We start from the raw sequence: 27,705 nt of genomic DNA, 5'->3' as shown, positions 1-27,705 counted from the left end.
GTGTGGATTCAGTGGAGGGGGTAACGGAGGAGATGACCAAGACACACGTACTCCATACACTATCATGGTCTTCCTTACTGCTTGAAGATCGACCTTTTCTCACTGTGGTCTATGATGACTTCGGTGGACGGAAAAGAACGTATTCACTGAGAAAACCAGAAAATAGTTGAATCCGTCCACGATTTTATCATAAAACACAAAGCTTGATTTTTAATTTTTTAACAGGAAACTAATTAACATTTCAAAAACCTTCTCACAAATGTTCAGTGTTTCTACAAAGAGCTAGTCAGACACAACAAAAAATAACTCTATTTTTCATGTTTACTTATATGATAGTTGTATGTTATGTAATGATAGGTATGCATATGTTATTATATGATAGTTCATATGGATGACGACACATGCTTCATTTATATTTTGTATTATATGCTGTATGGGTGAGGTACTGTAAAGCTTGTTCACCAGTCCCAATCAGAGTTCCAAAACACACAAATATACAACAACATGGAGATGTGTGGAGAAAATAGAGACATATGGAGAACAGCAATGTCATAACTGAACAGAAATCATTCCCTCTATTGGTGAAGGCCGTGTGGGATTAGTTAAACAAAGAAATCTAGTCGACCATGTCTCCTAATCCTCTTACTCCTTAAACAAACGACTTGCCTGGGCTGTCTAAAATTGAACTGAAATTTTTGTAAATTCGATGTTTCGGGTATTACGTGAGGAGATAAGCAGGTGTCAACACTATGGCGTTCGACGTTCCGGACGTGAAGGAAAACCAAATACGTTATAAAGTACAGTAATGTGGTCACTATGAGCGAGGCAGACGGTCTGATGAGCACAGCTCATTACGGAAATCTCTTGTCTTTGGAGCTGCTCGTTGAGACGCTGAAGCCTTCTGTCAAGTTCTTCTTTATTCTTTATTGTGGCCACTGTGTCACAATATGCTGTTTACAATGCTCACAGACCCTCGATTCACGATGACGCCAACTTTCTCGACTACTGTTCGTGCGACGACTATCTTTCAGGAATTGGTTCCACAGCTCATTCTTTCACCGATGTCTTTGTGTATGTGTTTTAGCTCGTTAATTAGCGTAGAGACGAGTCTTCTGCTATTCTCGGGCACAAGTTCTCCAAGGCAGTCGACGCTCCGGGTGTCATTAGAACAGTGTTGAGCACTGTCACACGCCACTGCTTTTCGACAGTCCTGTTGTGTATTTGATAAAACAATCGACAATCCGGGTGTGAACCAAAAGAGGATACCACCATTCTCATCGGTGGATGAAATGGGATGAAGAAAACCCGCATACTCTTCATCACATTGCTACACCGTATTTACCATAACGAATGTTTAAATATCACTTTATGTAAATAGAGCATCAAAACAAGCTGGAACCATGTATTATGTTAAGATGGTACTAACTATACTCGATTCGAACCACTGCTTTACAGTTCACTGACTGCCGTGGATGCAGGCTTTTCCCACGTGGCGGGGTAAAACTTAATGATCTATTCTCCCTCGCAAGGCCCCGTGAACCAATCAGAAATGGACATTCTTAAATGGGGTAGGAGAAATGTGCCCTGTAGTTCTTATGAACCTTGATCTTTCAGGTACATTTCATCAGTTGTGTACAAATACTGGTCTAGAATAATGTTTCAAACACTTTAATACGTATTGATGCAGGGGCTCTATATATGTTCTTGTTTACGTCCGGCTCGTCAAACGTCAGAATAAATTTACAGGTACCAAAGCAGACTCACTCGCTGGGCCATTAGCAATAAAAAAACCCAAACAAAGCAAAAACAGAAAAATCAATTAATTTAAACAAATAGATGGAATACTAGAAACCACCTAAATATTAGCATGCATGCATCATTTTATAAAGATAGAGCGCTAAAGTGGCAAGATTCAAACTCAAAACTATTCAATCGTATTTTACTCGATAAATCAAAATGGTCTCAATATCATAATGTGGGTAGTTACAGAATCAAATCAAAATATTTTACATGTTTATGTACGATTTATTTAGCAAAGCCAGAAAAATCCCCGACAAACACGGCCGCTTCTCCTCAATATGTGGGTTTGTGAGAGTGAGGGTACTCCCTACAAGGCTCACTCCCATTAGTTAACAAGGCGTCCTCCCATTTTATGTATTTTTAACACGATAGGTACGGAAAATTAATTAGGCGATGTGGGTATGTCATGACTGGTTGATTTCTCAGGATTAGGTGAATTGGGTATGGTAGAGTCGATATACTATGATCATAGGGGATTTAGCAACCATGTTGGAGTGAAGGAATGACAAAACTCTGTGATAGATTAATGAGTGTCTTTTTTAAGCATTATGAAAATGGTAATGGTAAATTAACACAAGATGCCCTAAACCTGCCCAGCGTGTCATATATATATATATAAAATAATTTATCAACTGAATAATACATAAAAATACTCTTATGATTATGTATAACATCACAATTTAATAAAAAGATGCATGCGTTGAGCTTGTTAGATGTTTTAAGATTAATGGAAGAGGTAGAGAAGGACACCCCCACTTGGGAACTTGGGAGCAGAGAGACGCCACGGTTCAGTGGTTACATCTATACGGCCTTCTGTGCTCTCTGCTCAATATATTAAGGGTGGTGATGTAGATGAAGGTTAAGGAAAAGTAGGTGATGTGGGTATACTACGTCAACAGGCAGCTGTGCAGTCAACCAGATAGTTTGTTGTTTTAGCCTGTCTGACAATTGTTACGTCTGACCAGGGAGACAATAACAAGCTGATGTTAACACATGTGATCTAACGATAGTTTTGCGTTCTTTTGGAAGGGATGGCCGTGGTGTATCATTTATTCTTTCATTCATTCACATATGTACTTCTTTCTTTTATTATATCTTTCTCATTCATTCACATATGTACTTATTTCTTTTATCATTTCTTTCATTCATTCACATATACTTCATTCATTCATTCATTCATTCATTCATTGTAAGATTTCGACTGATACAGTAAACTGGCTGAAGTACTGTTAAACGCAGCCTAAGTTGCGCATACTAATTAGTACAAATAGTAAAGAAAACAAGCGAGTGACCTACCCCTGTTGTAGATAATTTCTGGTCTGACAAATAGGAGAATACCCCATAAAACCTCGGACGAAGAAAAGCCGGGACTGGCAAACGGGAATTACTAAAATGGAGACCACACTATTAAAACGAAACATGCTAAACTGGGTAGGTACACTTAAAACTGCTAGGTAGATACATTTGGCGGATGTGAGTGGAATTGGCGAGACATATTTCAATACAGTTTAAAGATCTCACAACACCGTTTATTAACACCCAACATAGTCACTGGAGTTTGGTCACTCTTGATTAGGGCTTTCACAAATAACTTCAACTTCATAGATATAGGTTGAATACCTAAATTCAAAAGAATCTCAAGGCTTAGTATTCTAAGTGTACTGTATATGTTGCTGGAAGTAAAGAGCTTCAACAGCTGTTGATCACTGGATTGTCTGATCCAAACTCGATTATCTAGAAACCGCCGCCATATTGCTGGGATATTACTGAGTGCGACATAAAACTAAACTCACTAAATTAAACTGAATTGTCATTAGAATTTCATCTATTTTTAAACCACATGTTTGCAAAATAAAGAAAACGAGCAAACGAAAATATTTTCGTCCACGAGCGAGATTAGTCGAATTTAGACCGGAATGATTTCATTTTTTTTCGTCATGATACTTATAAACACACTTTCATTCATATATTTACAACCCCCAAGACAATATAAAAAAACTATGAACATTTAAGTGGAAGTCCAGATTCTTGTACTTGTTGCAAATTAGCAGAATTAAGTCAAAATGAGTTGAATTTTGTGCCATGATACTTACAAATGTATCCTCATTTATTTACAACCTCCAAAACACAGGAAAAGATGTATTTTGAGTAAAAGTAATTATTCTGGCATATTTTTAAAAATCTTCCTGGACTCGCAAAAGTAAGTCAAAATCAGTTGAATTTTGTGTCATGATACTCATAATGGCACTTTCATTCATTTACATCCTCCAAAACATTAGAAAAGATGTATTTGGAGTGAAAAGGAAATATTTTCGCACATGGGCCCCAATGTTTTTCGCCCATGGGCGAGATGTTTTTTGAAAATCGGTCTCAATTAGCGGAATTAAGCCATAATGAGTTGGATTTTGTGCCATGATATTTACAAATATATCCTCATTCATTTACAACCTCCAAACCACAGGAAAAGATGTATTTTGAGTGAAGGCAAATATTCTCGCCCATGGGCCAAACTGTCTTTCTCCTATGGGCGAGAGTTTTCAAAATTGCTCTCATTGAGTTGAAATTTCCGTCATGATACTCATAAATGTACTTTCGTTCATTTACATCCTCCAAATATTGAAAAAGATGTGTTTGGGGTAGAAGGAAATATTCTCGCCCATGGGCCAAACTGTTTTTCGCCCATGGGTGAGATTTTGTTAAATAGCTCTAAATTAACGGAATTAATTCAAAATGAGTTGAATTTTGTGACATGATGCTTATGAACATACTTTCATCCATTCACAACCTTCAAAACATGGGAAAAGGTGTATTTTGAGTAAAAGTAAATATTCTCACCCATGGGCCAAATGGTTTTCGCCCATGGGCGAGACTTTTTGAAAAATCACTCTTAATTAGCCGAATTAAGTCAAACTAAGCTTAATTTCGTGTCAAGACAATAATAAATACACGTTCATTTATTGAAAAACTGCAAAGCCTGGAAAAAACATGTAGTTTCAATGAAATTAATTATTCTCGTCCATGGGCCAATATGTTTTTCACCCATGGGCTAGTTTTTTTAAAATCGCTGTCAGTTAGCAGAGTCAAGTCACAACAAGCTGACATTTGTGTCATGATACTTATTAACATTTTTCATTCATTTACAACCTCCAAAACATTTATTCTGGATGAAATTAAACACTTTCGCCCATGGGCCTGCCCATGGGCCTACCCACTGACCACTGTTCGCCCATGGGCGTGCCCATGGGCGAGCGAGTTTAAATTTTGAGTTTTCGAAAAAAATTTTTTTTATTTTCTCATCCTTAGCACATATACATAACAGCTGCCTGTTTAATTTTGCGAAATCCCTTGTGAGAGAGTGGCCACAGTGCTGAGAGTTTCTGGACTTTTGTGAGTCCAGAATTAAATTGTGACGTGTTCAGTGCAAGGTAGGAAATAATTACGCATATAGAAGTGGAATACATAATAAAAACACTTGATTCGTGGAGGTTAAATTCTTTTTTGTGACGTTTCGGAGCGATTACATGCTCCTTCATTATTCACCTGATGAAGGAGCAAGCATACGCTCCTAAAGGTCCTGTGTTCACCTAATACAGTAGCAAGCAGACGCTGAGAAGTGTGTTATCACTTGATGAAGGAGCAAGCTTACACACTGAAAGGTCGTGTTATCACCCAATAAAGTAGCAAACATGCGCTCCCAAACGTGTATCACCTGATGAAGTAAGCATTCACTCTGAAACGTCGTGTTATCACCTGATGAAGTAGCAAGCATGCACTCCAAACGTCGTGTTATCGCCTGATGAAGTAGCAAGCATACACTCTGAAACGTCGTGGTATCACCCAGTGAAGTAGTAAGCATACATTTCGATAAGTGGCGTTATCACCTGATGAAGTAGCAAGAATGCACTCTGGAACGTCGTGTTATTCACAATACAGACGTTCACATCCATAATTTTTGCTTTTCCTCGTGAACAAAGTTGTTTGTTGAACGCTACAATCACAGCGTTTATGGGCCATTGACATTTAGAAATATCTTAATCCTCCGGTGTGTAGTATGCACATTTATCATGCCATGATTATAAACCAAGAAGAATTGAGGATCCCTGTGGGCTTGCATGATATCATCGGGTGTGTGGGTTTCAGGAGCACGTGAATAGGCTGATAGTACCCCCGCCTTTATCCGTGATATCAGGGGTAAATTTCATGGAGGTGTATTATCTGCCACTAGCTCCATCTCTCACAGTGTTCCTGATTTAGGAGTTGGGTGCTTTAGGAAGACAATAGCCCTCCGGCATTCTTCGAAATATCAGCGTTGATTGGGTACAATACTTCTACTTCCATGGTTTCCGTTCCGTTGTTAGTGAGTCATGCAAAAAGTATTCCTATGGACTTGATGTTTATGTGTATGTTGATGTGTAGCAAAAAAATTTCTTGCATTTAATTTTCTGTTGCTTATTTATCAAATGGCAACAATTTAATCAACATATGTTCACTGTCGTGAACTCATTTAACATGACATTGCGGATGCCATTTATTAAATAGTGGTCGAGAACTGAACAGAAATCAAGGTCGCAGAGCAGAGATGTGTTTCAAATTTGCCTGTCAAATTTGACAAAGATCGATCCTAAACTCACTTCACGAAAACTATTTATTCTTCATCGAAATAATATGTAAGTCTAAGGAAATGACGTCAAGTGTTCGAATACGTTTTGCTAGACTCTGTAGGTTACGAGCGAGAACACATGGGTACGCCGATTTTACATCTTTTTCCCTTGGTGTATCAGGAGTCGGATGAGTATGGCTTATTTACAAAACCACCTTATTCACTGTTCGTAACATCAGGAGTTGGATGAGTATGGCTTATTTACAAAACCACCGTTTTCAGTGTTCGTGATATCAGGAGTTGGGTCTGCTAGGGGCGCGGGGTCTGCATATAACCTTATCTCTCATAATGTTCATGATATCAGGCATTTGATTTGTATCTGCGCATGAGTACCTCCCCGTCCCTTAATGTTCATGATGTCAGGATCTATCGTCAGTGTTATATGTCGATATGATGACATTACCTCGTTGACTCCCGGTTTTTGCAGCATGTAAGAAAACGTTGAAGTTATATAACATCCATCAATCTTGGTGTTCGAGACATCCGAGGTTTTGTGAATATGAACTGATTGAGTGAGTGAGTTTAGTTTTACGCCGCACTCAGCAATATTCCAGCTATATGGCGGCGGTCTCTAAATATGGCGGCGATCTCTGGACCAGACAATCCAGTGATCAACAACATGAGCATCGATCTGCACAACTGGGAACCGATGACATGTGTCAACCAAGTCAGCGACCCCGACCACCCGATCCCGTTAGTCGCCTCTTACGACAAACATAGTCGCCTTTTATGGCAAGCATGGGTTACTGAAGGTCTCTTCTATCCCGGACCTTCACGGGTTGAATGTGTGCTGTGCATTGGAACTCTTCAACATGACTTGTTGTAATATGACGAAGTAAAACGTGTAACGGTTTTCTGCAGGAACTCTTGGCTATGCTGACTTCCCGGATGTTCGAAATATCAGTAGTTCAGTGTGGGGGTTCTCTGCACATGGGTATGTCGACATTACCTCTATGGGTTATGAGCATTAAGACTTAGGTATGATATTACATTCACCTCTCTTAGCGTTCGTAACATCAGGAGTCGTAATGTTTCTCAAGAAAACTTGGGTAAGCCTATATACCCTTGCTTTCTCCGGCTGAAAGTAGATTACATGGTGTCAGAAATGTATCAACCCGACAACGCTATTACTAACGTCCTAACAAGTACATGCTGTTTACAAACCTATATTACTGACCCCAGGTAACTCACTTGCATGTGTCTCCTAATGGACTATTTACCGTATTTATTCGATAAAAAGTTGAAGGCCTGTCAGTTGAGTCGAACTTCTCAGTCTAGCCAAATAGATTTGATCACATTTCTGCTCGCTTTAACAATTCGTATGAAGTTTGAATATTACTGAATGCTTCTATAATTGTTGACCAGCATCATCTAGACAATGTCTTTATTCAAGATGGTTTTGTTCGTGCAAGCTGCCGATCAGACTTGTGTCTCGCAGTATACTCTACAACGTGTGGGCCTCTACTTCTAATGAAATCATGTTATGCTAATTGCTAGATCTGACTAGAAGGAAGAGGCACTTGAAGTCGAATGTCTGCTGGAGCTGTAACATTAATATGTATTGTAGGTCACAAGGTGTAATTAATTCAACAGAATAGGATGACTTGTTTGTCTAAAACAATGAAGATACAGTTACCATGGTGATGGGATTCCAATTGCATCCGTGCCTAATTTTTAGTTGATGAATTTACTGGTTGTGAGGTAGAATTCAACCAATTAGATCCAACCTATTAGATTCAACCAATCAGGTTCAACCAATTATTGATGCTTGATTTGTTAGCACCATTTATTATGGTTTTCTCCAGTCTCTATAAGCTCTGCTCTTCGAATACAGCTTCACAAATTAACCTAACATGTGAAGATGGCAACAGAAATATATGTCGTAATTCACTCACTGACTGATTAGATCATTTGGATTTATCATTGGCTTAATGCAGTGATAATTGATGTGAGACTCATTTAACAAGTGAAATGTAGATAACACCATTGATTGCTGGACGATAAGTGATTATATTTGCTGATGTGTAGAAGACCCACCATTTATCATATGTTGGACCAATCAACGAATGAATTGGTTTGTGACGTTGTATCAACGACGTTACATCAACGACAAGTTTGGGTTGTTATATTGGGATGAAAGCTAGAAGTATTGATGAATGGATGTTTGACACTTATGAAAGTACTAATAATATGTAATAATGAATGCATGTATAATTGACGTTGTACTGATGAATGAATGCATGAATGAATGAATGAATGAATGAATGAATGAATGAATGAATGAATATTGATAAAAGTACCAATTACACATATTAATGAATGTATGGCTGTTTGAATGTAGTGTATTTTTATTAATTTTTATATTAATGTAAGAATAATAGACTTTGTATTGGCGAATGAATATATGGTGAGATGTTCTATTGACTGCTTTGGCACTGAAAGTGATGAATACAAAGAAGATGATCACAAGTTTTCTTATTTAAATGTAGAAAGTTAGAAGTTGTTTGGATGCATCGACGGAGGGCTACTATGGCTTAACATTGGCTGCTTGATGAATCATTTTCTCACGAAAATTAAATTGACAGTGTGAAATCGGTTTGGATTATATACATAATATATATAGAGAGATATATAGAGAGAGATTGACATCATGAGCACTTGTCCAAACAGTGGGATAAAATTAACACGATCAGCATGCCTGACCACCCCGATAGCGAGACTGGCATGGTTTTCTCAAAACCATTTCGAACCCAGGCCTTCCTTTCAGAAATGAACAAAAGGACAATGACTGACGAAATCAGAAGTTAACACTTGCAAAAACTAATAGATAGTACAGAACAGATAGTACCCGCGTGTATACACATAGATTGTCATGTAGAGACAAACCAGGATATGAATCTGGAACTATATGTATGCACCCAATAGCAATTAGATGGTTGTGCGTAATGGACTGATTGATATATTTAGCTGCTGAAAACTCGGCAAGATTATTAATCTAGAACGAACACTATTCCACTGTCGATGGTGATAAGTTGATGACGTTGGTATGCTTTATATATTATACATGCGTAGGGACAGATGACACCTCTGACAGTCCGGACATTGATGGGCACAACTGTATTTTCCAGTTGGAAGAATAACCGGTATTTCTGCAATCTTATATCATAAATGATGTTACCAATACCTACCGCCTCACTAGCCTGGAAGGCGGTGGGGGTAGCTTAGTGGTTAAAGTGTTGACTCGTCACGCTGAAGACCACGGTTCGATTCCCTATATGGATACTACGTGTGAAGCACATTTCGGGTGTCCCCCGGCCCGCCGTGGTGTTACTGGAATATTGCTAAAAGCAGCGTTAAAACCATACTCACTCACTCTTTGGTCTAGTACTTACAGTGTCTGGAGCGTTAGATCTATGGTTCAGTTCCGGACGGGTCATACCAGAAGCATTTAAAATATCATACTTGTTCTTACCTTGCCTTTTGCCCGACAAGTACGTGTGGTTGGTATATTGTGGCTGAATTGGTTTTTTGTGTTACATTACGACTTGTGGCTCATGGACCAGTGGACCTGACTAGTAAAACAGCGCCTGTACTCAAGTGCATGTGCACTGATCTTGATAGGAGCTTAAATCAGATCTCACCTCTCTTCACCTCACTTCTTCTCAAGGCACCTCACATCACCTCGGGGGACCTCACTTCACCTCAGAGTACCCCATCTTACCTTGGGGTACCTCACCTCGTATCACCTTACCTAATGGTACCTCACCACAACGCAGCACACCCCACTTTACCTTAGGTACCTCACCTCATCTCACATCACCTCACCTCATGGCACCTCGTCTCAGGGCACCTCACCTCACATAGTCTCACCTCAGGGCAACTCACCTCAGCAGCGCTAAGTAGTCGTTAACTCGACCCTTTGTTAGTAGTAGATGACGCATGATTTGCCAGATGTGGGCACTAAAACATTAATCATTATTACACCAATCAGTGTGCCTGGTAGCGGCTCCCGGCCTGCCTACACAGGCTGCCATCCAGAACAAGCCAGTGGCTTCCGTGAAAAACAGAATGCTGACAAATCCCGTAAACGATTTTCAAAACATTTTTACTAGATTCCATGTGATTTGAGACAGATTTATTCAATTACAATCTTCACAAACGCTTTTGCAAGGTTTCCATGAAGCTGACATTTGATTCCGCTGTTTCTGTGCTTATGTCAGTTGTGATTGCCTGGGAGTTTCAGAGAGAGGGAGGGGGAGGGACGGGGAGCCGTGATTGGTCGCAGAGCGTGTAGGAACAGGTCTCGTGTATACGGCACAGAAAACATTCCAGTGGGCAGTTGCTGGCTAGAAAACTGTAGAGGCCATCGCCATCGTCAACAAGTGGCAGAGGACACATCTATCTCGCTGCGCCGAGGGCCGATACACAGGGCGGGGAAGACTGTACAGCTTCACGGGGACAACGATAGGACGTACTGTCGATTTACAAAGTAGATACATCAAAACTCAACATGATGCAACTAATCAGTAAGTAAAATTAAGTTACTGTGCCATTTGTTTGGAAATATTTGTGAATTGTGTCGAGTTAAGTCAGAAAAAAATATTTACATACAATTTAGGTTTTTGTGCTGTGATTAAAGTAAACATCTCTTTACTACCTCTAAGGTCAACACTAGAAGGACCAGGATGTACGAAATACACTGTTTTTCTGAAGAAAGTTACAGCAGAATCAGTTCTGAGTTTAAAAAAACACACAATAGCTTGATTCTATACCACAGGCATATAGCTGGAATATTGCTGTGTGAGGCGTATACCTAAAGTCACTCACTCACTCATTGATTATCTGTTCTATGTTAAGGAAGGTGGAAAGAGAAAAAAGTTGTGAAACAACCCATAAGCTGATTGCCGTCAAGGCTTGATAATTATTTTAAGTTATTGTCCTCGCTGCCATCGGGATAATATCAGCAAACTTGCCAAGAGCTATTTTTATGTCTCAAAAGCATCCGGAAATCTGTTTTAAATTGTTTTAATATTTAACTACCAATGGCCTCATGTTATTCATAAAGCCCTGTTGGTGTGATTAATCAGAACACAATGACGTGAGTCTGGTTATTCCATCCCATGCGGAAACTGATATACTATTCTCATGTGCATATCACGTTCTTGTTTCATGATGACATAGAACTGTTTAATGTTCATTAATGTTATCAGTACTTCTATTGCTGATATGAGCTGATGTGTGCTAGACCCAGTTTTCTGATCACCTGTGCAAAAAGACAAAAAAAAAAAAAAAAGAACGAGTTTTAATGTTGAACCGTTGGATATCTGATGGTTGACTGGTGAACACGACTCTGCACAAAGGGTGTTTGATAAAGGTTGCAACATCCAAGGACTCGATAGAGCTTTGAGATGTATTATGGTAGACTTATAGTGGACATGTTCAACTTTGGATCATTGCGAGAAATGATTCCGTAGGCAATTCACCTTTTACTTTTTTATGATTGTTCGTTTTGTGTTAGTGAACACCTGGTGCCAACTACTTGATCGCGATTCAAATAGTGTTCAAACATGCTCGTATCGTAGTCGGTTCAGTAGAGATTGCGTGTGATGATTGAAATGTTTCCTTTTAACGTCGCGGTCTGTCGCCTACACACCTATGGACGCCAGCATTTGGCATCCTACCAATCTAATGAAAAGATTTTTTCCTAAGCGCGTAATAACAGCATACAATCGATGTGTGTTCGAATCACACTGTGTTGCTATCCATAAAAACATGTTTTCGTGTTAGTCCAAATTGAAAATTCTATCAAAGACACGCTCGCCACGGTCATGTCAGTATGGTATGCATGTTAAACTATTGCCCTGGTTTCAAAGCCAAATTCTGTCATACTGACGAACAAAAGAAAGCACACACTCATGTTTGAACGATCTAAATTGGAATCATAAATATGCTTATTCGACCTCATAGTTGTGATTTGCACTTCAAATATGAGGGGTTTTTAAACTAGTAATACTTTGGAATGCTACTGTCAAATCCAATTTTCAAGTGTTCACTTTCTTTTGCCTGACAATTTAGTTTCAAATGTATTCAGCATAACTGACATACTGCTGACCTTATTCAAGAAACAAAGAAAATACGGCACTAATATACTGATTGAGTGAATGAGTTTTACTTTACGCCGCTTTAAGCAATTTCCAAGCAGTATCACGGCGGTAGAAATGAGCTTCACATCCTATCCACGAGAGGAATCGAACCCCAATGCTTTAACCACTAGGCTACACTACCACCCAGCATGAACCTATAGGCCTTGGGGTCTATATGCAAAATATAAAAAGGAACCTTAGACCATGTTATGAATTCACTGTGTGTGCCAACAGTGACATTCCAAACGGAGTGGTCACTTGGCCAAAAATTGGTTGAGGACCGTTGATGCACATTAAATTTCATGTCCCCTTGGTTATGAGTTCAAATCCCAACTTCTACATTAAAGGGACTTTAAATTTTGACAGACTCCCTTGTGTAGAACATCGATGTGTCGAACTCTCGGTTGTCCTGGTCTCGGTTAAAGAAAATACGTGATTTCTCCGTATTCATTATTGAATCGGGTTGATGTGGTAGCCTGGGGGTTAAAAAGTCCGCTCGTCACGCCGAAGGCCCGGGTTCGATTCCCCACATGGGTACAATGTGTGAAGTCCATTTCCAGTGTCCCTCGCTGTGATCTTGCTGGGAAACTGCCTAAAGCGGCGTAAATCTAACCTTACTCATTCACTCACACACTCATTATTAACTCACTATTTAACAGTCGTGTCGAAGTGGGAAGCTCGAAATGATTATATAGGTCCATCCTACTGCACCACAACGGTGATTATACTTCAGATTCGCATAGTGGAATCATAGCTATTAAACAGTATAGCTTTTACTTTTTGCTTTTTTTTCTTGCAAATCAGCAGTTTCATTTTGAATGATGATAGTTGAGGCAAAATCAGCGACGTTCTTGCGCCCTTCAGTGTATGTCGAACGTCATGGCGACATTCCAAACACATCTACCAGAAGCTTTGATGACAACTGTATCTCCCCATCGATTTAATTACAGGCTAAGGCTACTGTTATTGTGGGTAATTAAATGTATGTATTGGACCAGCCTACAGAGCAATATCCACACGAAATAAGAGCCGAACACTAATGGACTCCCTCACTTCACAATAATGTTTTCCCTACAACTAAACAAACGGACCTGCCTCGCGATATACATGCGTGGCGCAATTTACCCATGTCCGTTTTGAAGCAATTACAGTGCATTCGCAGCGTCTGTACACATGTGACTGGTCGTTGTTTCCCGACTTAAACGGAGAAAGGATATTGCTTTTCACACCTGCCTCCGTGATCGCCCGTCTAACAGTACTTTAACAGCAATATGCAACGGAAACTCTAATGATATCGCATCTTGAGTGTTTGTCAAATAACAAGATAATTGTCAGGCATGATAAAAGGAAATCTGTTTGAATCGACTAAATATTTAAAAAATAAGTAATGACAGGTTAATTGTCCTGAATGTTAGATGTGGGTGTTATTGTTCGAGTATTTCGAGATATTGTTCTTTGAATAACATCGAAGTACAAATAACTGTGTCCAAAAGTATCAATGTGAACCAATCCTATTTAAAAATATGTTAGTACTGCTTTAGAGAGTATGATATGTATTAACCACTGCAAATCTTCTATATATTTTATTAACTTAGAATTCGTTCTCTGGAAAATATAGGTCGAATTTACCTACCACTTCTCTCGAGCTATCATGATTTCGAGAAAACATAATCATAATAAATTATACAAAATACATTCCGTAATAATGGTTAAAAACCGTTGTAGCAACCGTTCCATAAAGATGGAGTTTACTCTGAAATAGCGTACTAGCATGAAAACTGTTTACGTACAAGATAGCAGTTTCTAATGGCTGCATGATAGTAATGAAGCACTTGGGAACATATTGTAACCACTCGTCACGTAAAACAGTAAAACAACAAGATAAGTTCCAAGCTGACGTCTTTTATCAATAGAGCTTATAAACACGCACCCACAATCTCACAGAGCGTGTGAGTCTGCCGATGGTGATCCCTAAAGCAACGTCAGGTCAGGCCAGCTAACGTAATCCGAAGCCCATGACGCTAACGCACACATTTCCTCACCATGTTCCAGGCGTTTTCACGAGGGGAAAAAGTGTGGCCTCATTGCTGGCCATGACATTCTGATGTGATCACTGACGATTGGGAACTGACGTTGTTATTCTGGAAGACAAAACGTCAACCATCACGTTTTGCAAAACGGAGCAACAAAGAAGTCAAGGGGTAGAACGGTCGTTCTTTCCAGTAGCACTTCGTATCATTTGCAGTAGTGATGGGTGAATTAAAGTGATGCTATACCATCTCGTATCGGATACACCTCAAACTCTGCCAAGCTCTTGGGCTGACACCGGCAGGCGTTTATGTTAACATCTCCAGACATGACCACGCCCGCCTGATATGCGTCGCCTCTGAAAAAAGAACACTTGCCCAGTGACAATTACCCCAGTTTCTATGTTGAGTGCACCATTGACGCATGTTGGTAATATGGCGATAATTGTTCAAGGCTGCGCTAACACGTGGCCGTAAAACATGGCGATGCGTTGCACGTAGACGATGTCTAACCAACTGATCTGTAGTCGTTCTCAAATAACCCGAAGAAGGTGTGCAACAAGGCTGTTTGAGCCCGGATTCAGATAATTCGATCCTAGAGTCTTATCGATATGGAACACGCTGAACTGCCTCACTCGTCAACATTTTCGGCTTGTGGATACCTATCCATAGTCTGATAATCACACACTTGGATACCTCATCGAAAAACTCACCCCCTTGTCATCAGAATTGGTCTTCAGCCTCGCTTGTCATAAGAGGTGACTAACTGGACATGGTGATCACACTCGTTGAATATATTGCAACATGTAATCGTATCACAGTTCGATCCTCCCATTGGTCACTGGATTGTCTGGCCCAGGTTCAGTTATTCTCAGATCGCCGGCATATAGCTGGAATATTAGTGTGGCGTTAAGCAACAGACAAAACAAACAATCGTGTGTTTCATAACCTGCCAAACACTGATGAAAGTTTCTGTTTCCTGTTGTAATATTTTTCTGGCAACAGTTACGTATTTCGAAAATCATTATTGGACTCTGTATGTAGAGTGAATGTATATTTCAGTTGTATCAAGGTCTGATCAGGACTAACTTTTTATGGTGCTTGACCCTTGGTCCATTCAGTTTCTCAGAGGTAAGGGCAAACACTGTTTAGGCGTGCCAGCAACTTGTAACCATGGGGTGGAATCCCATCACAACGTTCTTTGTAAGCAGCACAACAATACCAGTGAGTATTGTAAGATGTACTTGTAAGACTACTGTGTTCTGTAATCTGATTTGTTGAAAAAATTTGTTGATTAAATGGTATTCGATTCCCTGAAACTGCAAGGCTGTTCGCTGCGTATTGACACGTAGAAACATCGCAAACAATTGTTGTGTTGCTTCATCCACAGTGGTGACGTCATTCAAATCAAATTGTGAGGTAGAGTCAGAATGACGTCACAAATGAACAGCTCCAGATGTTACCATGGGAACCAGCTGAAACGGCCAGCTGATGACACTTCACTGATGTACCCGTGCTCCAGTATATTTGAAACCCGGGATTATTTGATTTGAAAACTCCGGCTAACGCCGTCGGTTCCAACTGTATTCCCGGGCTTCAAATACTCAATGACACATTGGCAAACACATGATGTTTATCTCCTAATTCGTCTTCCACTTCAGGTTGAAATCGATAGTAAAGCAACTATTTATGCTCATGGTACTGCCTGTCTTTCATTCCATATTTATATGTAATTTGCAAACCTTGTACACCTTAATGTGAACACCCTACTGTGTGAAGTCCTCGTGTGACAGCGCGTTTCGTGTCAATGCCGCTCTGAGATCGATATGCAACGAAGACCGCATCAGAACCTACAGTATGTGCTTATCAAAAAGAGCCTTGATTAAACTGTGAAGCAATATGATAACCCGGTTTTCAACATTACACGAAAATATGTGTTCCACTGTATGGCAGTCATGGAATTAAATTCAAATATTAAAAAGGCGAAACAGTGGCAATGAATCTTAGTAGCGTAAAATAGAAGAAGATAACAGTATTGCATCTCATATTCCTAAGGATTCGATATATCAAGAGTTAATATTTAATATTTAATTTTGACAAAATTAAATCAATTCTTATGCAGTTACTAAATGGCTGACATACGTCATTTAATGTTAGTCTTGATAACTCCAAGATGTGTAGGTGTCAGAGTTTGGCACAGACTAACTGCCTGACATGGATTTGAATGGTGGAAGAAGTAAGGCAGACATTGCTGGTTTAAAGGTCAACTCTGTCCTGTAAAGGACCGACATGCATTGTCATGTCATACTCAGTAATCACATTATCACAGATAAGTGTTATAATGTGACGCTAAGTGGTCTCACGACACTATTTCTACATTCTCAAGATAGGTATGGGGAATTATGAAACGTCTCTAAGCAAGCGTCGTTGATGTAACGCTGTGTGCAATGGTCTAACCATTACATCAAACTGCATCAGATTTATGAGTGAGTGGGTGAGTGAGTGTGATTTTACGCAGCTTTTATCAGTATTCCAGCAAACAAACGCCAACACTCATCTTAACAGCAAAATTAGGTGTAGAACAGTTTGAAAATGCGACGTTGGAGTCTTTTTGTGACCCCGTTCAAGAAACCATCTGTTACCCGCGAGGAACATGCTAATTTCCTTGCAGTTTATATGGAAATTCTGGACAGTTCACACGTCAACGTGAACAAAAGTTTATATACACGAAATACCCATGATAATAAGCTCCCTCACCAGTTGTATATGAATCTGGAAACCTTCCATGTGAGCCTTGACCTTACGAGCTATTAAAACGTCCTTTGAATCAATGACCCATCGAATACCCGTTCTTATCCTGTATAATTTCACCACTATCAAATGAAATTGGTCCTTCCATTGTCTGTTTTTATTAGGAATGGAGTGATGTATGCCAGTGTCGATGTAAGACTTCATTTTGACATTTAATTTGTATAACAGAAACATTACCAATACGTTGAATGTAATTTAAGAAGGGTGATATCCTCTTAACTCTTAATGGATTATTAATCATGCGTTACCCTTTACAAGACTGAAACGGTTTCTTTGAAGTACGCTCTCTTCTGTGACATTTATGTAATGTCTTGGACTTTGCTTTATGTAAATGGCAACACACACGTATGTCAATGATGTACTTAAAACAAGCAATACTTTCGGCTTTTATTTTCATTTAAAGCCACGTAAATAAGCACCAGCAATGATGTGAAAAGGGCATTAAGCACGTTTGAATTATCATGTACTCCTGAAAGTATGAGTCTTGGGCTCTTAGAACCCATATAAGGCAATGTTGAAACGTTCATTCTGTGTTTGACCCAAACGCATGACAATCGAGTAGTGAGTGAGTGTTTTCCGCCGCTTTTAGCAACAGTCCAGCGATATCACGGCGGGGGACACCAGAAAATGGGCTTCACACATTGTACCCATGTGGGGAATTGAACCCGGGTCTCCGGCGTGACGAGCGAAGACTTTAACCATGAGGCTACCCCACCGCCCGCTAATCGAGTAAGCCTGTATTTGGAAGTCCTCTGTGTGATCACCCTAAAGGTGCATACTTGCTATGTAGCCTTTATATATGTAAGGCATACTTCCACGTGGGTATATCACGATCTTTCATAAAGGATTTCTGTGGGGAGGCTGCCATTGTGAATTGCGTGAACGTTTTAATCATATTTCTTAAGAACGTGCATTGGAATAACAGTGTCGAATATATTTCTGAGTAAACATTTAATTACGTCACTGTATCTCTTTACATATCTGCGACTCTGCAGCACTGAGCACCCCCTGAAACATGTTTTCGGGAACAATTATGGCTCTACATTTTATACTCTGATTCTAAACCTTTTTAACATGTAATTACAGTACCTATCAGAATCGTCGGCAGGCGGTACACACTACTTGCAGCTGGATGTAGGAAGCTGGTGTAGATTTCTGTTTTGGATCTGGTCTGCTGTGTACCCAATCGTGATGGTGTGACAGATACTGGACTCCATCTGTGTGATGAAGCTGGTTACGTACCCTCTTCAAGAAGCCACGTGTCCCTTTCTTCCAAGCTCTTTCCAGCTGCTTCCGTTATTGAAGCATATTTCGTATTTCGACGTGAATTTCTTACTCGATTGGCTAGTGTCGGAACGTCGGCTGTTACTGCTTCTACTGCAGTTCCTTTACAACTTACGTACGTGTTGGGGTTTTGGGATAGCTTAGTACTTGTAATGTCCACACGTTACACTGAAACCAAGGTTCGATTCCCCACATAAGTAATGTTTGAAGCCCATGTTTTCCACAGCGGTGATAGAATATTACCGAAAGCGGGGATAAAACTAAACTACACAGCTACCATCTGGTAATCTGGTATATCCTGAGATGGAGTGCCCCACTTTTCATTCTGCTGCAACTTACATAAAACATTTTGACCAGACATATGTCACCTAAAATCTGCAAATACCTTCATATACCTAACCAGGCATCTACAATGGCCATATCTTCTTCGCCCGCATTCACCTTGTCTCGTAACCCACCTAAACTGGCATATACCCACGTTTCATGCGACTCCGTGCAAAGTTCACCTCTTCTTAGACCAATATAAGTGATGTGGTTGCATCTATGCTACTTCAGTCGTCTTAGTTATCATGAGAATCAAGGCCTATATTTTCGAAGCTCCCTTAGCGCTAAGAGAGTCGTAAGTTAATGTTAATGTATGGCACTTACGACTATCTTAGCGCTAAGAGAGCTTCGAAAATCTAGGCCCAAATCGTGATCCAAGTAATTCTACTGTTTACCTGCTGAAGCTTGGGTGCCACCGTCTTTCAGGCCCTGACCTTGACCGGTATAGGCGACTTCCGCTGGCAACTTCGGCTTTTCACTCTTGATCTCACAGATCCCCAAAACACCGCGAGCTAAGATCTCATAGTCCATCCCTGTCCCCTTCTTGCGCAACCACAATGGCTTCACTTTACCTTCAAGCACATCACAATTTGAATATAATAATATTTCTCCATACTAACGTCCTCACCTGTCATCTTGTTCTCTGTCGTGTCTTTGCGGTTAGAACCATCTGTTGACTTCATCAGTACCTGCACCTCTGGTGTTCATTATTTTAGGTAAAAAGGTCTAGCAACCCCGCATATAACAGACATGAGAGGGAGATAACTTTGACGGCGCTGACTGATTAAAGAGGGACAAGGGATAACATCGTCAACATTTATGCTACATAATAGAATGAAACAATAAATTAGCAGCACCTTTTGTAAAAGCAAAATAGGTAAATTTATAGTGAACTCAAAGAGCGAACTTTCCCAATTATTTTCCGAAACATCTGGAAACAGAACCGTATGGCTGGATGACCGACAATCAATGTATCAGTGAAGACACCAGGTGTTCACGAAAAGGATATGTTCTATCTAGAAGTCCTGTCCTACAGGTAACATCTGGTACTGCCATAACTGATTTCTGACAAACATATATGAAGTGTGAGATACAATTGTGCTACTAGATTTTATAACAACAGATGGGATCGTCCTCTAGCATTTGCTATCAGCGAACACGTTATCATCTTAAGACGTGAATATGTCTCGGATTCAGCAATCGATAGGATTGCTTCAGTAAACTGAAGACACAGGTTTTAATCAGACGTAAACATATTTCAAACACTCAACGATGATGATGTACGAGTCACAACGGTAATTGTTAAACCACAGCCTCTCCAGATCGTGATGTTTGTAAAGCTACATTAAGGAACTTCCGCCTGAAATGACGTATAATCATTGCAAAAACCAATATAATCAGCCGTTATTAGCTTCAAAATAACTCATATAGTATTAATTACGTTTTAATGTTTCTTTGATCATTGCCAAACGTCGAAGACATTGCATTGTTGTCTGGAACTACAAATGTCTCGATTATCAAGTCACGTTTAGGACGACAACGACAATTCTTTAGTACCCACGCTGAGGGCGCGGTGGGCGAACCTAGGCACCAGGCTTGTGATCCAATGAACATGGAGGTGCCGTGATCGAGCCCAACTGTGACAAGGTGTAAAATCTTTGGAGTCAGCTTTGTGTGCTGACTCTTTCAACGTTGTAACAGCCAGTTAAAAGAACTGCACTTAAAAGAATCCACGAGTGTATTAGTAAATGACAAGATGATAGCTAGATAAATACGTGCAAACACCTTCAGTAAACATGTACAAAGTACTGTGGTTATGTGTTCGAGACCAACCAGCTGCAAATAGGTAATTTGTAAGGGTGGTAAAGGCACATTAACTCGGTGCGCCTTGTGGCAGCAGGAGTTAATGATTCCCAGGGAGTTGACATGGGTAACAAGTGCCGTTGAATCCTATAATCAAGGGTGAGAAGCCTAGCTCGAACTCTGAACTATATACATAGATTATAATGACATAACGATATCCGAAAATGGCATTCTGTGTACACAGGAAAGATGCTGACAAACAAGACACAAAACAGCAACCAAAAGGTTTCCTTATCCCCAAGAAACAGCCACCAAGATCTGGCTTGAGAGTCAGATTTCGACTATACCATAAACATGTCTTCATGAATCACTGTAAAATAGTGACGACATCAGGTGTTCACCGCAAACACATGCAAGGCCTAGGCCTGGTTCATATATAGCAATATGGTACCATCCAAATTAAGATTTGTATTTTATTTCGTCACAGATGTGGGAAATAATACCATGATATTTGGAAAGAGTGTTTTGCAAGAGCAGAGCAGTGTATTTTAAGACTAGGTGAAAAGAGCATGTTCGACTGTAAATCAAAATTTATAAAAATCTAGAGGGTAAAAGGGCAAGAAAAGGCAGGAAGATTCAGTAAAAGATCTTAGAACTGTTTTCTGTTTTACCACATGGCAAATCGTCCGTCAGAAGTTCGGATTTTGAGCTCATAGCCTGAAATGTATTTTGGCCACCTCAAGTGCACTTCGCACGTAAATCATGTTTTGTTCCTTAAAAATATTTGCCAGTTGTATCTTTGTACGGCATGATTTGTTAAGTGTAAGATTTACGAAAAGAAATACGTTCAAAACAATTCAAAAGGACAATGATATCTTAATTCAATCTAATACTCTTGTACAGGACGTGTTCTTAAGAATGTTCTGGCAAAGGGTTGACTAACGGGGTGGGACAACGAACAGTTTACGACCACGTTAAGATCATGATAAAAAATATACTTTGTACTCATTTCTTTTCAAGATAGACCAAGGTGGACTGGTCTGTAGGCACAGATCACACTTGAATAAGTAAATGACATAACAACGAGAAAACGCAGAAGGTTTATCTTCATCCCGAAGCTATTGTTTGAAACATGAAGAGAGTCTGGAGATATCACAATAAATTCAAACATATGTATAGTTACCTAATCTGTCTATGTTATATCTCAGTATCGCGATCAAAACGTGACCGGAAGTATCGGGTTAAAGAGAGTGTGTGGCATCAGCAACTGGATCTTCGAGAACGGTTTTCTGCTAAAACAAACACGCAGTCGGAAGTCAATAATTCTCCAAAGTGTTTCGCTAGTGATTTCATCGGAATTAATGCCACATACCAGTCTAGTTTCCTTAGTATGAGGCCAAAAATACTTGTCATCACATTGGAGAACTAATTGTAATATATGTTTATTGGGGTAAGTAACAAGCATTATATGAGATACTGGTTGGCGTGTATTTGCACTTCACTTACCGTTACCGTAATAGGTCAAATGAACTCGAGTTATTATCAGTGGAAACAATTAGAAACGACCTGGCTGGTGTCTTTGAAATACATTCTCATTAATCCTGTTTTCAAATGATTATCCGATTGAAGACAGGATTAGTTGTTCTTCTCGTAAAGGTCATTCGGAATACCTCAGCTTTCTCTTTCCGATGCTGCATAATCACAATGAGAGACTGAGAACACATAGTCAACCTCCACATCCAAACACATCCAAAGCGAACCTATATACCGAAATCTGAGATGTCCCCGTATCTATGTCTAGAGGACGCCAGCACGAAGATCTGCTGGACGGTACAGCGAGAAGGGTTAAGCAGGTGAAGTCTGCAAATAGTCGGTCATTTGTGAAGAACACGCAGTGTGTTCACGCAGTGTTTGAAACAGAATGGCAGTCTCGACTACTCCTTTACTTGGATGAAGCCGTCTGGTCTTAACTATGAAACATGGCTTCTTTTTTGCTGCCCAAGACCAGTCACTTCCCACTCGCAATCGCCCAAAAAGGGATTCTGAAAGAAAATATTAACACGAAATGTCGACTTTGCAATGCATTTACAGAAGCTGTCCAGCATCTTGTCAGTGGATGCCCTTCCTTTTCACAAACAGCCTACACCAGACGATATGATCGCATGTTGTTCTACTTCCGTGTCAGATATGTCTGTAGCGTTGACTCAAAGGGCCATCCATGATACGACCCTGTACATGTTCTGGGCGTCATGTGAAATGACAATATACGGCCTCAGAAAAATTGCAGCCAACAAACTTGATCTTGTCTTTTTTATAAAGCAAATTAATGTATTTATGTCATTGAATTTTCTGTCCCTTTTGATGGCAAAATGAATGGCATGATTCAGGAAAAGCATGCTAAATATGCGGCCTACGCCTTTAGAATGCCTCGCTTGCATCCCAAGTACAATGCCATCAGACTTCCCATTGTGCCCGGTGCCCATGGTTTAGTGCCTCCTGATCTCTTGGCGCAGATCAAAAGAGTGACCAGGTTCTCCACCGGAATCACAATCCTTTTGAAACTGGGTAATGCAGAAGGCTGCTTCATATTCTCGGAAAGTTCGTGGTGGATTCGACTAGGCAGATTTTACTGGGGGAAGTCCTATTTGCTGTCTGGACTGCCTGTAGAGGGGGCCAAGGGCCTTGAGCTGATGATAAGCCTTACCACCCTGACTGTGCCAGGGTCACCCGAACCCACTCTGCTGCATACTATTTTAATCTGTAAAACATACTACGACCAATAATAATACATTTGCAGAGCACCCGACATCCACTTCACGGGTGCTTGTGGCGCTATTAAGGGGTTAAAGGAATTACACAAATGCCAGCGACTAAAACAATTAATTTTAAAATAGAAGTGTGCTCTTTGAGACAGTATTGTTTTTTTTCTTTTCTTTTTTTTAAAATAAATGTCAATCTGTTTTTCTCAGTTGAAAAAGAACACCAGGTTTGTAAATAGAAAAGGATATCAAAATATAATTGCTGTGGTTTAAGGAAGAATAATAAAAATGCTTCAGTATTACTAGAATGATTAATTCTAATGTATACGCAATATTTGCCTCTCCTTGATTGTTTGTCTCGGGAACCGGAATAAAATTCAATGCGGCAGTCGGTGGTGATTATGGTGGCAGTCGGACGTTTTATGTTTAAACCAGGGAATGTTATACAATATTGGTATGTTCACTATTAAACAAGCATAACATTCCAATTTTTTGCTGGGCTTTCAAGTTAAAATCATTGTTTGGGTTTTTTTATATTGCGTTAAGGAGGTTTGGATTCAACAGGGTGCTGGATGTTCTGATTTAGTTTTACAACAATTCTATGGATAGTGTATAGACATTCAAAGTTGTAATGAAAAGATCCAGTGTTGCTGAACGTTTGAATTGTCTTTTCCAGTATCATATAGCCATTATATTTATTGATGTTAAAATATTTAGAATTAATATTGTACAATCCATCAGATCTAATCACAGTCTTCTATTAGAAACGATCAGATATCACAAAACACTAATACACGAAAGTTTCATGCATCAGTCATAAGGCTTTTGTATAGTGTGTCCATTGTATTCCTATTAACGTTCCAGTTGTATCCTACAATATCACCAATGTTTTGGCTCTTTACATTTTTTTCATTACTTTCCAGAAACAAATCTCATATTAGTAGGACACTTGCTAAATACGCATTCCTAGCTTTGTCATCAGAGTTATTACCTTATAAAAAATACCTGTTGTATTGTATTGATTGTATTGTCTTACCTGTGATAAATACCATCATACATCGTCAGTTTACGATTGATCGATGTTTGTACTCACCGCCCGTGCCAATCAGTCTTTGTCACGCCCTGTTCCAATATAACTGGTCGGTGAACAAAACATCTCGCAGTTACCAAAGTGCCATTGCAACTGGACCCAGTATGGCAAGAATTCATAGAAGTAAGGATACACAATCATAATCCCATCTGTCGGTGTAATGACTGGAAGATTATTGTATTAATATTTTCTGGATCAACAGGAAATGACCTGATATTATGTAAGAGGACCATGCCACTATTCAACTGTCAATAATTGTAGGACGCTTTATCCAAAGATTCTTGGTATCGGGGAATGTTTACAGTGATGGTAAATTGGCAGTTTGAACAGAGGCATCTGTTCGCAACATTCAAATTTGAGTACGTCGCAATCGATCCTTAAGAGGCAGACCTTTAACACGTGTTAATTATTTCTTTGTTTTTCTCTCACGGGGAGCGGAAGATTGGCGGTACTAATGGTGAAACACATCATATCAAAAGGCGTTAGTGAGTGAGTGAGTAAGTATTGTCATACTCCGCTCTTAGCAAATATTCCAGCAATATCACAGCGGAGGACGCCAAAACTGGGCTTCACACATTTTACCGATATGGGAGTCTGGTCTTTAACGTGACGAACGGAAAAGGCGTTAAGATATGGCGACTTTGTCCTCGTCAAAGGAATAAGTATCAACCAGCGGCCAACACATCCCATTAATATGTCAGAATCGCTAATCGGGCAGCTTGGTCAAGTTGATTAAGCGTCAGTGGTTCTAGCAAGACCTCACCTCACCTCACTTCGCCTCGCCTCGCCTCGCCTCGCCTCACCTCACCTCGCCTCGCCTCACCTCACCTCACCTCACCTCACCTCACCTCACCTCACCTCACCTCACCTCACCTCACCTCACCTCACCTCACGGTCAGATTCTCAGACTGGACATTGCGTGATGTAGCAAGTTTTCATGAATTCACAACGCACAGTAGAAACACTACATTGTGTTATTAATATTTTGTGGTGCACGAGTGTCCATTTCTAGTTTAGTCATATTGTTTTCCCATATAGTGCCAGATAATGAACATCCTTCACTAACGCGAGTTTGAGTAAATATAGTGTAACCGAATGATTGATCTCTGTTTTACTTATATATATATTTGTCCTACATGTCCACAAGTTTGATCGCCCAGAGATCAGTGGGAGAATTGTCGATATCTTGTCGTGTTACTTCTGTGATATTCCATTTTTTAAGCCAAACACTCAAGTAAACAAGGACCTTTGGCATACAATGTCATTTCATGCATTGAAATCTCGTCCCCACGCAACAGGTTGTAGTACCTGAGGGGATCGAATAGCGGATTCAATGTTGGTATAAAGCGTCTTCGCGTGGTATTTCACACTCCTAACGTGTGGTGAGTTAACTGGAATGTAGGAGATAGTTAACCTTAAACTAACAACGCTTAGTGAGTGAGTGAATTGGGGATTACAATCCAGCAATATCACGGCGGGGAACACAGACGTGGGCTTCGTACACTGTACCAATGTGGGAAATCGAGGCCGGACTTTCAGCACGACGAGTTAACTCTTTAACCATTAGACTACCCAGCCATGCCCATATCCATGTTGTCATACCTCTGTATAGCTCCTTGGTGGTTAACAGTGATATACGCCGAAAGACTGAAAGCTAGGTCACAAAAGTACATATTCACTATTGTGGTGGACGGGTTTCTGTTTACTTTACTCGTTTACAAGGATTCCATTGTCATTAGTTCAGAAAAAGGAGTTTGCCGTCAAAGTATGTATCCTCAAGAATGTAATATTAAAATCCCACTCAGAACATAATCAAAAATTAAACAACAACAGGTTCCAGTATAGTCTGTGTGACTTCGGTATCTCCCAGTCCCTTCATGGTGATCCTCTTCCAAGAAAAACAATCAAAAATAATTCAGAATGAAAAAGAAACCAGTTTCCAATATATGATTTCCTTTTTCGATTCAATGCACGCAGCGTGGTGATCCTCCCCCAATGACGTCGTCAAAATATGGATGAGGGAATTTGGCCATAACGTTCAAGCTAGGCTTAAGTACATTGATGATCCTACGACATTGAAAGGTGGTCAACTTAAAATCAAAGGAATGGTTATATTACCTGATTTCGTTCATGATTAGATCTGGGCATCACGTTTTAGGCTGATAATCATCACTTCAAAAGATTGCTTTAAAAAGTTTTCAGTTGTCAACTTTCCGTTTCAGTCAAGAAATAATCCTGCCTATGTACAATATTTCACAGCCAGAGGTACGACTTTCATGTCAGGATTTAAAATAGTATTATCTGACTCTTGGTCATACGTTAAGACGTCCAAAGCCGAAACAGATATATCAAAAAAGGTTGTTGTTATTCACAGGTGGACATTTCAAAATTTGACTCTCCATTGCCATTGATCATGATATCGGATACAACGCCTTTGTTCGTATAATACCGGACAGATGCCACCAGTCGGGCAGGATTTGCTGAACTGTTTCCAAATACCTGGTTTCATCCTGTAGGGTTTTGTCGTTTTTCCCAAGTCCACGTCTCTACACCAAAAGCACTTAGCTCTTTACCAGTTACTGTTAGGGCTTCCATCTCATGCTGCTACCTCACATTACATAGAGTCATACGCCTGTCACTATCTATTATTACATAAACGTATCCATTTACTGCTGTAGTTTACATCTAAAATATCAGTTCTATTTGCGTCACAAGATACCATACTATTTGAAAAGTGATATAATGTTATTTCACTCTGTAGATTTGCTTTCAGAAGAAATAAAAATACAGTATTTCAACCTCAGAGATGCAATACAGTCATAAAATCCTTGAACCTTTTCCCGGTTTTGAGCACATATTTCTGAATCTTTAAATAAAAATCCCAATTACCGATTGCTGCAATCAAAGAGTAATATATACATATCTTTGCGGGTTTTTTTGTGTTGTTGTTTTTGTTTGAGTTTTGTGGTTGTTTTGTTGTTGTTCTTGTGTTTGTTTGTTTGGG

The 27,705-nt window shown here is 39.8% G+C and overlaps 1 protein-coding gene across 2 annotated transcripts in view; it reads left to right on the top strand.

The window, feature by feature from the left end:
* LOC137298254 (HCS2 neuropeptides-like) overlaps positions 1-27,705 on the top strand; it is a 91,050-nt gene that overhangs the window by 52,446 nt on the left and 10,899 nt on the right. Inside the window, exon 1 of one of the 2 annotated variants that reach the window (XM_067830429.1) lies at positions 10,507-10,986. The exons of the other annotated variant lie outside the window; for it this stretch is intronic. Within the exon in view, the coding sequence (XP_067686530.1) occupies positions 10,971-10,986 (16 nt within the window). The 5' untranslated portion in view covers positions 10,507-10,970. Of the gene's footprint in view, positions 1-10,506; positions 10,987-27,705 lie in introns of those variants that run through there. 2 annotated transcript variants of the gene reach the window in all.

Source organism: Haliotis asinina, chromosome 10, assembly GCF_037392515.1.
Source record: "Haliotis asinina isolate JCU_RB_2024 chromosome 10, JCU_Hal_asi_v2, whole genome shotgun sequence".
NCBI classification, from domain to species: Eukaryota; Metazoa; Mollusca; class Gastropoda; order Lepetellida; family Haliotidae; genus Haliotis; species Haliotis asinina.
This window is presented reverse-complemented; position numbering and strand designations above follow the sequence as displayed.